The 15,820-nt window shown below is 43.2% G+C and overlaps 1 protein-coding gene across 1 annotated transcript in view; it reads right to left on the bottom strand.

Moving 5' to 3' along the window:
- Positions 1 to 15,820, bottom strand: part of LOC111950912 (nuclear receptor corepressor 1) — a 128,394-nt gene that overhangs the window by 101,776 nt on the left and 10,798 nt on the right. The window contains exons 3-6 of the mRNA XM_070434265.1: positions 8,268 to 8,459; positions 5,217 to 5,311; positions 1,076 to 1,295; positions 591 to 773 (exon numbers count right to left, since the gene is read on the bottom strand). Coding sequence (XP_070290366.1) covers positions 591 to 773; positions 1,076 to 1,295; positions 5,217 to 5,311; positions 8,268 to 8,378 — 609 coding nt within the window. The 5' untranslated portion in view covers positions 8,379 to 8,459. The remainder of the gene's footprint in view (positions 1 to 590; positions 774 to 1,075; positions 1,296 to 5,216; positions 5,312 to 8,267; positions 8,460 to 15,820) is intronic.

The following is a 15,820-nucleotide window of genomic DNA, read 5'->3' as shown; positions in this document are numbered from 1 at the left end:
AGCGCAGTTTACCTTCCTGTCTAATGAGTAGGGATTCCAAAWWTWTKTTTTTTTTTCTATCCAACTACAAAAAAAAAATTTAAAAGCAAGTTAATGCTCACTTCACCAGGTCAGGACAGGAAGAGCGCTTGACATAGCAAATAATCCCACAGGCAGGGGGGGGGGGCAACCTGTAGCTCTGCCTGGAGATGAGTGGCCATCCCTGAGACAACAAGCTAACCTGTGGGGCTTAGCTTAAGGCCCTTTAACCATGCCTGGCTCACTTCCAACAGAGACTGGTTCATTTCCACCTCCTTGTCACTGAGACGAGACTTTTCACTCAGTTATAATATCTTGTGAAATATTTGTATTAGTGGGCATGTATGCATGACAAAAATAAATTTGTTTATGCTCAATCAACATTCCATCAGATGTAATTTTGATGCATTTGGTTTATGGGCACTGTTTAAATCAACTCCAATATTTATGCTATTGGCTAGAGCTCCAAGATAGGAAATCTTTCTTATCGACACAAATCACAGAATATTAATAATTTAAACAGGTCTGGGGCAGGCTAGTAAAGTGTGTCACGTAACAATGGCCTAAACCACCTGCTTCTTCTTCAGCTTGAAGATCTGCTGCTCCACTTTAGCGATCTCTCTGTCCACACGGTCCATGCTCTGGATCAGCTCCTCCTTGGACAATCTGGAGGGCGAGCTGTCAGGCACCTCCCCCACATGGTGCAGCCCTCCTGGGGCCTGGGATTCAGCTTTCATGCCACTGAACTGGGTCTCCTGGAACACAGACAGAGAACGTGTGAGTCCACTGCAGTCAACGGGGGTTCAATACATTGTGCATGTTTGAGATTGACTACATTGTAGTCGGAATGCACAGAGTCACTGACGGACTGTACAGAATCTACAACTCAACTTGAATCCCAAATAAATCATTATGTGATCAAAATGAGCCATGCTGTACCTCACCTTGCTGAAATTGATACCCTCAAACATATTGAAAGTCATTGAGGGTTTAATACATTGCTTTAGCCATTGTTTTCTACGTCTTTATTAGAACTAGGTAGATAGGCGACGTGCACCTTCTTGACCTCCCCTACGTTGGCTCTGAGGCTGTCCTGGACCTGGTGGGACTGCAGGGGTAAAATGATGCCCCCAGGCAGGGCACCGCGGGCGAAGTGGGCCTCCGAGACAGTCTCCATGCGGGGCCGCTTGGCCTCCAGAGCCTCGTGGCCGTCAGCCTGCTGCTGGGAGGTGACACTGTGGAACTGCTGCTCGTAGCCATGACGTCTCTCTGGAGGCCTGGAGGGGGAAGGTAAACATCAGATCACACACACTCCTCCTGATACAGGAATAACATCTATAGTGACTACCTTCTACAATAACATCTATGCCAGGGGTGCTCAAGTATTATTTGAGAAAGTCCGGTAACACAAATTTCCTAGGTAGGAAAAGTCCAGATGGATAGTCATTCATCAGCGTAGCAACAAATCCCAACCCATGCTACCCCAAACTGCTCACACCCCTCTTGTTTGCAGATTTTTAAGTTGCTGTTGCAATTCTACATATTTTTCATGTCTAATGCATGTTAACGAGATGCAAAAAAATGTGGCCGACAGAGTTGTCTGATCTTCCAACTATTTGATTGAATTTTAACATATATTTTTCCATATAGACACATTCTATGAGTTTATCAAATCAACTTTATGCACCGAGATGGTCTGATGCTTTAAGCGCACCGCTTGATGAAATAATGAAGAGGGTSTCCGACTGCAATTGACTTGATTGTGCTCAGATTTGCTGCGCGATAGATAGTTACCAAAAATCCCTCATTCGTTTAGGAAAAAAATTCCCTAAACCCTTGCGCTCTTTACGTGACACATGTATGCGTCGCACGCACGTGACCAATACGCCCTGACCTAAAGCATATCATAATCACATCAATAAAATCGATTATAACAAACTCCAAACACATGACAGCAAAATGGATGCAGAGGACGTGACAAAAACTTGAAAACGGGGGAATGTTTACTTGTTGCTCAGGAGGTCAAATGKGAAGTCGGATGTGTAGAATAAATTTGACTAGTTGTGGAAAATACTGGAGATGAAGAAAAAGAATGTAAGGAGCAAGCACTGTGTATATTATGTTTGCCAAACAGGTGCTGTTAGAATATAATATCACTTTTCTGATCGTTTGGAGAATGTAAACAAATAAGCATACCAGAATCTGTTGTAATGTATTTTTTTGGTTTAACAGCCAAGACTAAAATCAGTAGCATTCATTTGTGAAATGGAACAATTTACTTATTGTTCACGCTAATTATTCAAGGGTCACTTTATTTTATTTTAAAACTAAAATGCTTGATTGCATTTAAAATCCTGAATGACCCACATGCTGTGTGATGACATGAACAAATTAATAATTGATTGATACAGTATTGAAATACTGGCCTAAGAAAGGTATGGTATTAGGACTAAACAGGATGCCCTCGTTGGCCTACAGCTCAATGGTGGTTATACAAGGCTGCTATACGAAGACTACTAATGATAACATTACTTATTATAATGATGATAATAACAACAACAATGACGACATCAGTAATACCAGAGAGGCTGTTCTAACGGGGAAAAAAGCATAAMGCCTTTATTACAGCATAGCAACGATTAAAAGGACAAATTTGCTCAACTGTTTATCCAACATGTTGTGGTTGCCAAGCCTCACAGAATCAGTAGGCTATTGCACAAACACTCAAACAGAAGCAGGATCTCTCTCATTTCTGTAGATCTACAGTGCCTTCGGAAAGTATTCAGACCCCTTGACTTTTTCCACTTTTTGATAGGTTACAAAATGTATTTTATTTTTTATAAAGCCTTAGCAATCGACCTACACACAATACACCATAATGATAAAGAAAAAACAGGTTAAACATTTTTGCAAATGTATTAAAAATAAGTACCTACATAAGTATTCAGACCCTTTGCTAGGMGACTCGAAATTGAGCTTCAATCAAATTTTATTTGTCACATGCGCCGGATACAACAGGTATTCCTTAGTGAAATGCTTACTTACAAGCCCTTAATCAACAATGCAGTTAAGAAAATACCCCCCCAAAAAGTAGAGATAAAAGTAACAAATAATTAAAGCGCAGCAGTAAATAACAATAGCGAGGCTATATACAGGGGGGTACTGGTACAGAGTGTCAATGTGCGGGGACACCGGTGTCAAGGTAATACAGTGGGGCAAAAAAGTATTTAGTCAGCCACCAATTGTGCAAGTTCTCCCACTTAAAAAGATGAGGCCTGTAATTTTCATCATAGGTACACTTCAACTATGACAGACAAAATGAGATTTTTTCCCCCCTGAAAATCACATTGTAGGACTTTTAATGAATTTATTTTCAAATTATGGTGGAAAATAAGTATTTGGTCACCTACAAACAAGCAARATTTCTGGCTCTCACAGACCTGTAACTTCTTCTTTAAGAGGCTCCTCTGTCCTCCACTCGTTACCTGTATTAATGGCACCTGTTTGGACTTGTTATCAGTATAAAATACACCTGTCCACAACCTCAAACAGTTACACTCCAAACTCCACTATGGCCAAGACCAAAGAGCTGTCAAAGGACACGAGAAACAAAATTGTAGACCTAAAAATCTGTTTTTGCTTTGTCATTATGGGGAATTGTGTGTAGATTGATGGGGGGAAAAAACTAATTTCATACATTTCAGAATAAGGCTACAACCTAACAAAATGTGGAAAAAGTWAAGTGGTCTGAATACTTTCCCAAAGGCACTGTATATGGATGATTTGTAAAGCCAGGCACATTTAACAGTTAGACTATTGATTATAGACCTAATTAAGTTGGGGTTTCCCCTCTCCTCACTTTTCTTTCGGTATATTTTACCCCTTTTTCTTGTGATATCCAAACTGGTAGTTAGTCTTGTCCCATCGCTGCAACCCCCGTACGGACTCGGGAGAGGTGGAGGTCGAGAGCCACGCATCCCCCGAAACACGACCCTGCCAAGCTGCACTGCTTCCAGATACACTGCTCGCTTAACCCGGAAGCCAGCCGCACCAATGTGTCGGAGGAAACACGGTCCAACCTGTGAATTCAGCGTGCATGCGCCTGGCCCTCCACAAGGAGTTGCTAGGGCGCGATGGGACAAGGACATCCCGGCTGGCTAAACCCTCCCCTAACCCGGACGGCGTCGGGCCAATTGTGCGCCGCGTCATGGGTCTCAGCCGGCTGTGACACAGCCTGGGATCCAACCCGGGTCTGTAGTGACGCCTCTCGCACTACGATGCAGTGCCTTAAAACRCTGCCCCACTTGGGAGGGCCCCTCACTTTTCGTAGACAATTAAGGCAAGTGCTGATTTTTCATCTAACGCTGCATCCGCCGCATTGTTCTCAACAGCAACATGATGGGTAACTTTGCTATTATGCACATAGCAACACGGTCTAGGAAAAGGCACCAATTCAACAGCGCATTGATGTTTCAGAACCGCGGACAGCGACCGCTATCCAACACGGGAAAAAGGGCATTTGTTATAAAATAATATTTGTATTAGTGTGGTACCATTGTCCTTACGTAATATCACCATATACAATTGCAGTAGCACGTCTCGGTGATGGACCGCACAATCCCCACAATGGACAGGCGAGAGTCAGACCGGTGTCTTGTACACCATAAAATAGAATTTTTGCTACTGCTCGACTAAATTAATCTCGGGCGACCAACAGCCTATTGACCAGTTGACAAAATGGGGTGAGCCCTAGAAGCCGCATTCCGTATTGACCCTGTTCTGAGTCAGGATCCGGAACTCAGAACAGGGTTTTATGCACTAGTACATTCTATAGCAGGGATGTTCAGGACCGACACTTCTGGTTTTCATCCTTACCTTCAAAAACGTGGGACACCAGGTGAGTGCAAATCAAAACCAGAACTGGAATTTAACAGCGCTGCTCTATAGGATGGTTTCCCAGACACCAGATAACGCCCAGTACTAAACTAAAAAGCATGTGGAGACTCTCGATTGAAAGTACTTCTTAGTCCAAGACTAGGCTTAATATRGGTCAGAGAAACTGGCCATATGAGTAGATCTTTTCTTTTGTGCTACTTTTAGGATAACTGAAAAATCCCAGAAATTACTGTCATCATCCCCCCAACAGACTATAATAACAGGCTTTTGAAGCTGAGGTGGCCGTTGTTATCGTTAAGTACCTCTCAGTTCCAGGATGGAATTCCGAAAGCAAGGAAGGCCTTCGTCGACCTTGCTGGTCCTGCAGGTGACCTCGGTAGTCCGGGACAGTGAACTCCTACACACACACACACACACACACACACACACACACACACACACACACAGTAAGCAAACTATAATAACATGCTGGTTTACACTAGAGCCAGTTGCACAGTGAATAGGGCAGGTCTGCACAGCCACGAGACACAGCCTGTTGATCACACATGGCATGTCAGAGCAACAACACATTTCACCAAAACAGCGCTATTTCCCAAACCAATCAATAACAATTCAAAACAAAAAAAAATAAGATAATAAAACTACTTGTAGGGCCCTATGCATTCAGAATGCAAAAAAAAAGAGAAAAAAGAAAAGAAAAGCCCAGCATTGCAGAATCCCTCATGTTGGATTGCAAAAGGGAGGCAGAGACATTTATGCCTATGATACACTATCAAAGGGGAAACATCTCTGATTATTAACGATTTACACAAAAGTCTTTGTCCAGCCACCGCAGAGAAGCATCAATGCACACGTCCTCAAGCACCTTTTTACCTCAGTCAAACTAGAAATCTAGTTTTATCGGTTTTATTGCTTTCAAGTGAGGCCAGTGAATTGATTTAAACCTGTTTTGTTTTTGTTTTTTTTAAAGGTTAAATGCATCCGTTTTTATCTAAATATCAAATCATTTCTGGGTAACAATTAAGTACCTTGCTGTGATTGTTCTCAGCAAAGAATTTCTCAAGCAATAATTTAGCTAGGACTGTGTGCGTGATCTGAGTGGGGAGGGGGAAACCGAAAACTGCTGGCAGAGAGGTTTGGAACTTTATTGATCTATTAACTCATTTATGATGACACCATGCAGGCAAACTGTATCCCACCACAACAGGCAGACATTTCAGGGGGTCTTTTCAAACAGCTCTTACACTAAAAGGGCATTATCATAATTTTCACATTATTCCAACCGCATAGTATAATACACAGGAAATCACATTTGACTGCACTGGGCCTTTAAAGGCTTCTATCAGGGAGTAATTAGCATTTCATGCCCTTATGCTATCAGCACACTGTGACCTACAAACAAACCAGAGCATGTCAATGCACTTAACAGAAAGTTCAGCCCTACCTAGACCAAACATTTCCTAAAACAACCCTTATTTTTTCCACATAGTTTGTAAAAACAGAAATGTACCATTGACCACTAATCAAATCAACTTAACAAACATGAAACAACCTTTGTGATCATGTTGCAATAACTGCAAGGAAAACCTTGTGCATCTCTCAACTTTGTCAGACCAAATGCTAACTAATTAAATAGCAAAACAGTTAGTGTCTGCACAAAACAACAAAAGATAGGCATTTTAATATATTCTCCAATTACCCAACAAATGGTCCTACACACATGCAGAAAGTTCCTTTCCATGTAAAAATATCAGGCATTGATGATTATGTTGCAGTAAATGTTGGCCTCTGTGTGAATCAGTTCATCAAGCCCTGAGGAATGCACAACACTGAGCAGAGATAACCAAATTGATTTATAGCCATGGAAATCCAGCGCTTCTTTCATCTGACCAGGGGGAAGTGGTGGAGAGAAAAACACTCAACACTGCATAGCTCTGGTCTGGCTAGATCCATGCTAAACTTAGCTAGAACAGTGGGTTCTGGCATATTCTAGGAGAGATAAAAACAGTGAAGTGTTCAGAAACACGCACACACCTCTTTATAGGCTGCAGCTTTTTGTAGCTCTTTGCCTATCCATGCAAAAACATATGTTTTACACACTGAGTAATTTTCATAACCCAATGACTAAAATAAAAACATTCTCAGATGAAGTCGAAAGGGTCAGASAGAGAAATCTGACCCCCGATAGGTACTTAGCACCTCGGCCCAGAGTGTTGGCTGTTAACGTCCCTAATGTGAACAACAAAGTTAAAAGTGCACTACGCAGAATTTGCACCACCATTTCCCGGTTGCTAAAATTCTAAACAGTTCCCCTAATTTAAGGTAGTGACAAAACAAGCAAATATAGTGTAGAGAATCACGATGGGGTTGAGGTCAGGGCTCTGTGCAGGCCAGCAACCGAGGACAGACGATTTCTACGCGCTTCAGCTCTCAGCGGTCCCGTTCCGTGAGCTTGTGTAGCCTACCACTTCACGGCTGAGCCGTTTCCACTTCACAATAACAGCACTTAGTTGACCGGGGCAGCTCTAGCAGAGCAGAAATTTGACGAACTGTCTTGTGGGAAAGGTGGCACGTTGAAAGTCACTGAGCACTTCAGTAAGGACCTTCTACTGCCAATGTTCGTCTATGGAGATTGCATGGCTGTGTACTCAATTTTATACACCTGTCAACAACGGGAGTGGCTGAAATAGCCGAATCGACTAATTAGAAAGGGTGTCCACAGTTTTGTATATATAGTGTATTTCAGTACACTCGTAACAACTTAAGCATTACAAAACTTATATTCGATAAAATAACCTCATGTAACAAATAACCCTATGATTTTTTTGTTGACCAAATTCGTCACTCTCTCACTGACCTCCATACAAAAACTCCTTGCTTGGTGAGCAAAAATACACCACCTGCTGAAGAGTTGGCCTCTCTCTTCTTCTCTAATTATAGTGATCATTTCAGCATTAGGCGATAAATCGATTGATCATTATAACCACAAGTGCACTGTAATAATACTAAAGCAGCCAGCGTAAAAAAAAAAAAAAAAACGGTCTTGAGAATAACTCAATTGTTGTACCTTTAGATCAAGCCAGTGGATACTCTCATGCTTTCACTTAAACACATGAGAAGTCTGCCTGATTCTAGAGCAGATCCCAAGGCATGTCTCATCTTGAAATCTCTATTTTCCATTATATTATGGATTCAGCATTAACATGCAATAGTGAATCATTTGCATGGAGAGAGAGGAATTCTTGCTAGGTGTATAAAAAAAAAGAAGAAAAAAATGTCTAAAAGATGCAGTGCAGTGACACCATTAAGAGGTTTGAGAGAGTAATGACGTTTCTCTGAGCTCAGTTTCTTACCTGTTGGTGGCGTGTGGTGCTGAAGGTGTACTGGACAGAGTGTGATGGGTAGAGGCTCTGCTCACTGCTGAAGCTGCCCTGGGTAGGGGGATAGCCCGAGCTACTGGACATCCTAGCTCCGGGTTGAGCCGGGCGGGCTGTTGCTGCACTGATCAGGGGCTCTGCTGGAGCATGGCTTGAGACCCAAACCACCTGACGTAGGACAGATAGAGGGACACTAGTGTTGCATGGTATACCGAAATGTCGATACATTCTCAATACTAGAACATGAAAAACGGTTTGGTACTAGATTGTTACTTTTGGTACTTCTGTCAAATGTGTCTATCAGTGCAGCCGACCCCTTATTATAGTGCACATCGTGCCTGCCTACTTACTCATTGCTAGCCTGCACAGAGTCTGGGCGGGTGCATGTTAGCTCCCCACACATGCTGTACAGTAGTTAACACACTTGAATAATATGTCACTGCACGTAGAAATGTCGAACATGTTAATTACTGTTCACAAAACAATGTCCATACAGCCCAGAACACTTTACAATGGAAGATGATACCGGTAGCTTCCAGCTTAGTAGGCTAACTTTCCTTGCTAGCTGACAGCTAAAGCCAACATCAATTCACTACCCTAGTACCTTGTTTGTGATACCATAATGCAAGTCATTATGCTAAAAATGCAGATTTCAAAGCTKATTTCCACCAAACACTTTATTCATTCACTTACTGCGTCTATCACCCAAAGATTATCTATTGCCTCAGCACAACGAATGCCTCGTGAATGATGTAACTATTGGTTAAAAAAATTCTATGAGATACTTATATGCAATGCTGTTGATCTGTACAATGCCACCACTATACTTCACTGTAGGGATGGTGCCAGGTTTCCTCCAGACGTGACGCTTGGCATTCAGGCCAAAGAGTTCAATCTTGGTTTCATCTGACCAGAGAATCTTGTTTCTCATGATCTGAGAGTCTTTAGGTGCCATTTTGGGCAAACTCCAAGTGGGCTGTCATGTGCCTTTTACTGAAGAGTGGCTTCCGTCTGGCCACTCTACCATAAAGGCGTGATTTGGTGGAGTACTGCAGAGACGGTTGTCCTTCTGGAAGGTTCTCCCATCTCCACAGAGGAACTCGGGAGCTCTGTCAGAATAATCATCGGGTTCTTGGTCACCTCCCTGACCAAGACCCTTCTCCCCTGATTGCTCAGCTTGGCCGGGTGGCCAGCTCTAGGAAGAGTCTTGGTGGTTACAAATTTCAATTTAAGAATAATGGACATCACTGTGTTCTTGGGGACCTTCAATGCTGCAGACATTTTTTGGTACCCTTCCCCAGATCTGTGCCGACACAATCCTGTTTCAGAGTTCTACAGTCAATTCCTTCAACCTCATGGCTTGGTTTTTGCTCTGACATGCACTGTCAACTGTGGGACCTTAAATAGACAGGTGTGTGCCTTTCCAAATAATGTCCAATCAATTGAATTTACCACAGCTGGACTCCAATTAAGTTATAGAAACATCAAGGCTGATCAATGGAAACAGGCTTAGGGCTGACCCCAATTAGTCGACTGGTGGATTGTTCRGTTGTGTCTTTTGAGCAGTAACACAGTCACAAGTTTGTACACCTACTCATTAAAAAAATKTGTTTTCTTAATTTTTACATTGCAGAATAATAGTGAAGACATCAAAATTATGAAAWAACTCATATAGAATCATGTAGTAACCAAATATGTGTTTTACATCCATTGAGAATGACAATAGCTCCCCAACACATGTGAAAAATCTTTCCAAGTCTCTTTTAGATAACCACTCAGTGTGAAAGGGAAAAATGTGATGCTCTGATCCAGAGGCAACTTCATAAAATAGGCCTAGATGATTACTTCTTATCAGTGCATGACTTGGACAGAAATAGGTTTCCGTTACTCATTGTGGGTGCTGGTACTGTTTATATTTACAGTTGAAGTCGGAAGTTCACATACACCTTAACCAAATACATTTAAAATCAATTTTCACAATTCCTGACATTTAATCCTAGTAAAAATTCTGTGTCTTAGGTCAGTAAGGATCACCACTTTATTTTAAGAATGTGAAATGTCTGAATAATAGTAGAGAGAATGATTGATTTCAGCTTTTATTTCTTTCATCAAATTCCCAGTGGGTCAGAAGTCAAATTACTCAATTAGTATTTGGTAGCATTGCCTTTAAATTGTTTAACTTGGGTCAAACGTTTTGGGTAGGCTTCCACAAGCTTCCCACAATAAGTTGGGTGAATTTTGGCCCATTCCTCCTGACAGAGCTGGTGTAACTGAGTCAGGTATGTAGGCCTCCTTCCTCGCACACGCTGTTTCAGTTCTGCCCCAAAACATTATATGGGATTGAGGTCAGGGCTTTGTGATGGCCACTCCAATACCTTGACTTTGTTGTCCTTAAGCCATTTTGCCACAACTTTGGAAGTATGCTTGGGGTCATTGTCCATTTGCGACCAAGCTTTAACTTCCTGACTGATGTCTTGAGATGTTGCTTCAATATATCCACATATTTTTCCTGCCTCATGATGCCATCTATTTTGTGAAGTGCACCACTCCCTCCTGCAGCAAAGCACCCCCACAACATGGGATGGTGTTCTTTGGCTTGCAAGCATCMCCCTTTTTCCTCCAAACATAACGATGGTCATTATGGCCAAACAGTTCATTTTTGTTTTATCAGACCAGAGGACATTTCTCCAAAAAGTACGATCTTTGTCCCCATGTGCAGTTGCAAATCGCAGTCTGGCTTTTTTATTGGGGTTTTGGAGCAGTGTCTTCTTCCTTGCTGAGCGACCTTTCAGGTTATGTCGATATAGGACTTATTTTACTGTGGATATAGATACTTTGTACCCGTTTCCTCCAGCATCTTCACAAGGTCCTTTGCTGTTGTTCTGGGACTGATTTGCACTTTTCGCACCAAAGTACATTCATCTCTAAGAGACAGAACTCGTCTCCTTCCTGAGCGGTATGACGGCTTCGTGGTCCCATGGTGTTTATACTTGCATACTGTTGTTTGTACAGATGAACGTGRTACCTTCAGGCATTTGGAAATTGCTCCCAAGGATGAACCAGACTTGTGGAGGTCTAGAATTTCTTTCTGAGGTCTTTGATGTCTAGAAAAGAAGCACTGAGTTTGAAGGTAGGCCAAATACTTATGTCATGCAATAAAATGCAAATTATTTACTTAAATCATACAATGTGATTTTCTGGATTTTTGTTTTAGATTCCGTCTCTCACAGTTGAAGTGTACCTATGATAAAAATGACAGACGCCTACATGCTTTGTAAGTAGGAAAACATGCAAAATCGGCAGTGTATCAAATACTTGTTCTCCCCACTATGTAAATAAGGTATCAGTTTATTTTTAATACATTTGCAGAAAATTCTAAAAACCTGTTTTCACTTTGTCATTATGGGGTATTGTGTGTAGATTGACAAGGGAAAATGTTCATTTAATCTATTTTAAAATGAGGCTGTAAAACATGTGAAGAGGTCTGAAAACTTTCCAAATTCACTGTATGTTCATGTTTTTAGTGTTGGACTTAAAGTATACAATTTCAATCACATTATAGGTTGCAGTTTTTGTTTTGTGTACCCTATTTAAATACCCTAAACTGTACACCGCATATATACTGTATAGAGTATTGCTACCCGATATTATGGTCGGGTTAGGGCCTGTTTTTTCCGTCAATAACTATGAAACAGGCAGGGCTTMATTAAATTGATCACTAACATTTTGAAGCTGAACTATCCTTGTGCTCTGCTGCGCAGTAGAGTCATATCTGACGAAGATCATAACATAGGGTCAGAAGTGCTTCAACCTCAAATATATTTTCTTACTTCACAGAAAGTAATGTTCCTTCAGTTGACTGAGTTTAGAGTGATGAAAGGTAGCTAACAGCTAACTGCTCTCATGTCTCTTCATTGAGCAGAGCAGCCCGAGCAGAGACGTTGCTATGGTTACTCAGACCTGCCATGAGCAGAGCGTATGCAGAGCGTGCAGGCAGCGAGTGAGCGATTTAGAGGAGCTAATGAAATGGTTTTTTAAAAATGCATCACATGTCACATGCGCCGAATACAACAGGTGTTGACCTTACAGTGAAATGCTTAATTACAAGCCCTTAACCAACAATGCAGTTTTTAGATAAGTGTTTAGTAAAAATGGGTAAGTAAAAATAACAAATAATTAAAGAGCAGCAGTAAAATAACAGTAGTGAGGCTTTATACAGGGGGTACCGGTACAGAGTCAATGTGCGGGAGCACAGGTTAGTCGAGGTAATATATACATGTAGGTAGAGTTAGTGACTATGCATAGATAATAAACAGAATAGCAGCAACGTAATAGATGGGGGGGGAMAATGCAAATAGTCTCGGAGGCCATTTGATTAGCTGTTCATAAGTCTTACGGCTTGGGGGTAGAAGCTGTTTAGAAGCCTCTTGGACCTAGACTTGGCGTTTCGGTATCGTTTGCCTTCCTCTTACATCGCCTAGTATAGAGATCCTGGATGGGAGGAAGCTTTGCCCCAGTGATGTACTGGGCCGTACGCTCTACCCTCTGTAGTGCCTTGCAATCGGAGGCCGAGCAGTTGCCATACCAGGCAGACATGCAACCAGTCAGGATGTTCGAGGRAGCAGCTGTAGAACTTTGAGGATCTGAAGACCCATGCCAAATCTTTTCCGTCTCCTGGGCGGGAACAGGCTTTGTCGGGCCCTCTTCACGACTGTCTTGGTGTGCTTGGACCATGTTAGTTTGTTGGTGACGTGGAYGCCAAGGAACTTGAAGCTCTCAATCTGCTCCACTACAGCCCCGTCGATGAGAATGAGGGCGTCCTTGGTCCTCCTTTTCCTGTAGTCCACAATCATCTCCTTTGTCTTGATCACGTTGAGGGAGAGGTTGTTGTCCTGGCATCACACGGCCAGGTCTCTGACCTCCTCCCTATAGGCTGTCTCATCGTTGTCTGATCAGGGTCTCCAGTGTTGTGGGCAAACTTAATGATGGTGTTGGAGTCGTACCTGGTCATGCAGTCATGAGTGAACAAGGAGTACAGGAGGGGAAATGAGCACGCTCCCCTGAGGGGCCCGCGTGTTGAGGATCAGCGTAGCAGATGTATTGTTACCTACCCTTACCACCTAGGAGCAGCCCGTTAGGTAGTCCAGGATCCAGGGCAAGATTTAAAGCCAATAGCAGTGTGAACAGACAACACAGAGTTACACATGGAGTAAACAATAAACAAGTCAATAACATGGTAGAAAAAAGAGAATCTATATACAATGTGTGCAAAAGGCATGAGGTAGGCAATAAATCGAATAATTACAATTTAGCAGATAAACACTGTGAGTGATAAATCATCAGATGATCATTGGCAAGAAGAGATACTGGTGTGCAAAAGAGCAGAAAAGTAATAAATAAAAGCAGTATGGGGGGTGAGGTAGGTAAATTGGGTGGGTAGTTTACAGATGGACTATGTAAAGCTGCAGCGATCGGTTAGCTGCTCGGATAGCAGATTTTTAAAGTTGTTGAGGGAGATAAAAGTCTCCAACTTCAGAGATTTTTGCAATTCGTTCAGTCGCAGGCAGCAGAGAACTGGAAGAAAAGGCGTCCCAAATGAGGTTTTGGCTTTAGGGATGATCAGTGAGATACACCTGCTGGAGCGCGTGCTGCGGGTGGGTGTAGCCACTCGTGAACTGAGATAAGGCGGCACTTTACCTAGCATAGCCTTGTAGATGACCTGGAGCCAGTGGGTCTGACGACGAACATGTAGCGAGGCCAGCCGACTAGGGCATACAGGTCGCAGTGGTGGTCGTATAAGGTGCTTTAGTAACAAAACGAATGGCACTGTGATAAACTGCATCCAGTTTGCTGAGTAGAGTATTGGAAAGCTATTTTGTAGATGACATCGCCGAAGTCGAGGATCGTAGGATAGTCAGTTTTACTGGGTAAGTTTGGCAGCGTGAGTGAAGGAGGCTTTGTTGCGGAATAGAAATCCGATTCTTGATTTGATTTTGGATTGGAGATGTTTGATATGAGTCTGGAAGGAGAGTTTGCAGTCTAGCCAGACACCTAGGTACTTATAGATGTCCACATATTCTAGGTCGGAACCGTCCAGGGTGGTGATGCTAGTCGGGCGTGGCGGTGGCAGGCAGCGAACGGTTGAAAAGCATGCATTTGGTTTTACTAGCGTTTAAGAGCAGTTGGAGGCCACGGAAGGAGTGTTGTATGGCATTGAAGCTCGTTTGGAGGTTAGATAGCACAGTGTCCAAGGAAGGGCCGGAAGTATATAGAAATGGTGTCGTCTGCGTAGAGGTGGATCAGGGAATCGCCCGCAGCAAGAGCAACATCATTGATGTATAACAGAGAAAAGAGTCGGCCCGAGAATTGAACCTGTGGTACCCCCATAGAGACTGCCAGAGGACCGGACAACATGCCCTCCGATTTGACACACTGAACTCTGTCTGCAAAGTAGTTGGTGAACCAGGCAAGGCAGTCATTGAAAACCGAGGCTACTGAGTCTGCCGATAAGAATATGGTGATTGACAGAGTCGAAAGCCTTGGCCAGGTCGATGAAGACGGTGCACAGTAATGTCTTTTATCGATGGCGGTTATGATATCGTTTAGTACCTTGAGCGTGGCTGAGGTGCACCCGTGACCGGCTCGGAAACCGGATTGCACAGCGGAGAAGGTACGGTGGGATTCGAGATGGTCAGTGATCTGTTTGTTGACTTGGCTTTCGAAGACCTTAGATAGGCAGGGCAGGATGGATTATGGTCTGTAAAAGTTTGGGTCCAGGTGTGTCTCCCCCTTTGAAGAGGGGGATGAGCGGCAGCTTTCCAATCCTTGGGGATCTCAGATGATACGAAGGAGAGGTTGAACAGGCTGGTAATAGGGGGTGCGACAATGGCGGCGGACAGTTTCAGAAATAGGGGTCCAGATTGTCAAGCCCAGCTGATTTGTATGGGTCCAGGTTTTCCAGCTCTTTCAGAACATCTGCTATCTGGATTGGGTAAAGGAGAAAGCTGGGAGGCTTGGGCGAGTAGCAGCGGGGGGGGCGGGGGCTGTTGGCCAAGGTTGGAGTCGCCAGGAGGAAGGCATGGCCAGCCATTGAGAAATGCTTGTTGAAGTCTTCGATTATCAGGATTTATCGGTGGTGACCGTGTTTACTAGCCTCAGTGCAGTGGGCAGCTGGGAGGAGGTGCTCTTGTTCTCCATGGACTTTACAGTATCGCAGATACTTTTGGAGTTAGAGCTACAGGATGCAAATTTCTGCTTTGAAAAAGCTGGCCTTGCTTTCCTGACTGCATGCGTGTATTGGTTCCTGACTTCCTTGAACAGTTGCATATCGCGGGGCTCTTCGATGCTATTGCAGTTCGCCACAGGATGTTTTTGTGCTGGGAGGGCAGTCAGGTCTGGAGTGAACCAAGGGCTATATCTGTTCTTGGTTCTGCATTTTTTGAACGGAGCATGCTTGTCTAATATGGTGGGAAGTAACTTTAAGAATGACCAGGCATCTCAACTCTGGACGGGATGAGGTCAATATTCTT

The sequence above is a fragment of the Salvelinus sp. IW2-2015 genome, linkage group LG23 (assembly GCF_002910315.2).
Source record: "Salvelinus sp. IW2-2015 linkage group LG23, ASM291031v2, whole genome shotgun sequence".
NCBI lineage: Eukaryota > Metazoa > Chordata > Actinopteri > Salmoniformes > Salmonidae > Salvelinus > Salvelinus sp. IW2-2015.
This window is presented reverse-complemented; position numbering and strand designations above follow the sequence as displayed.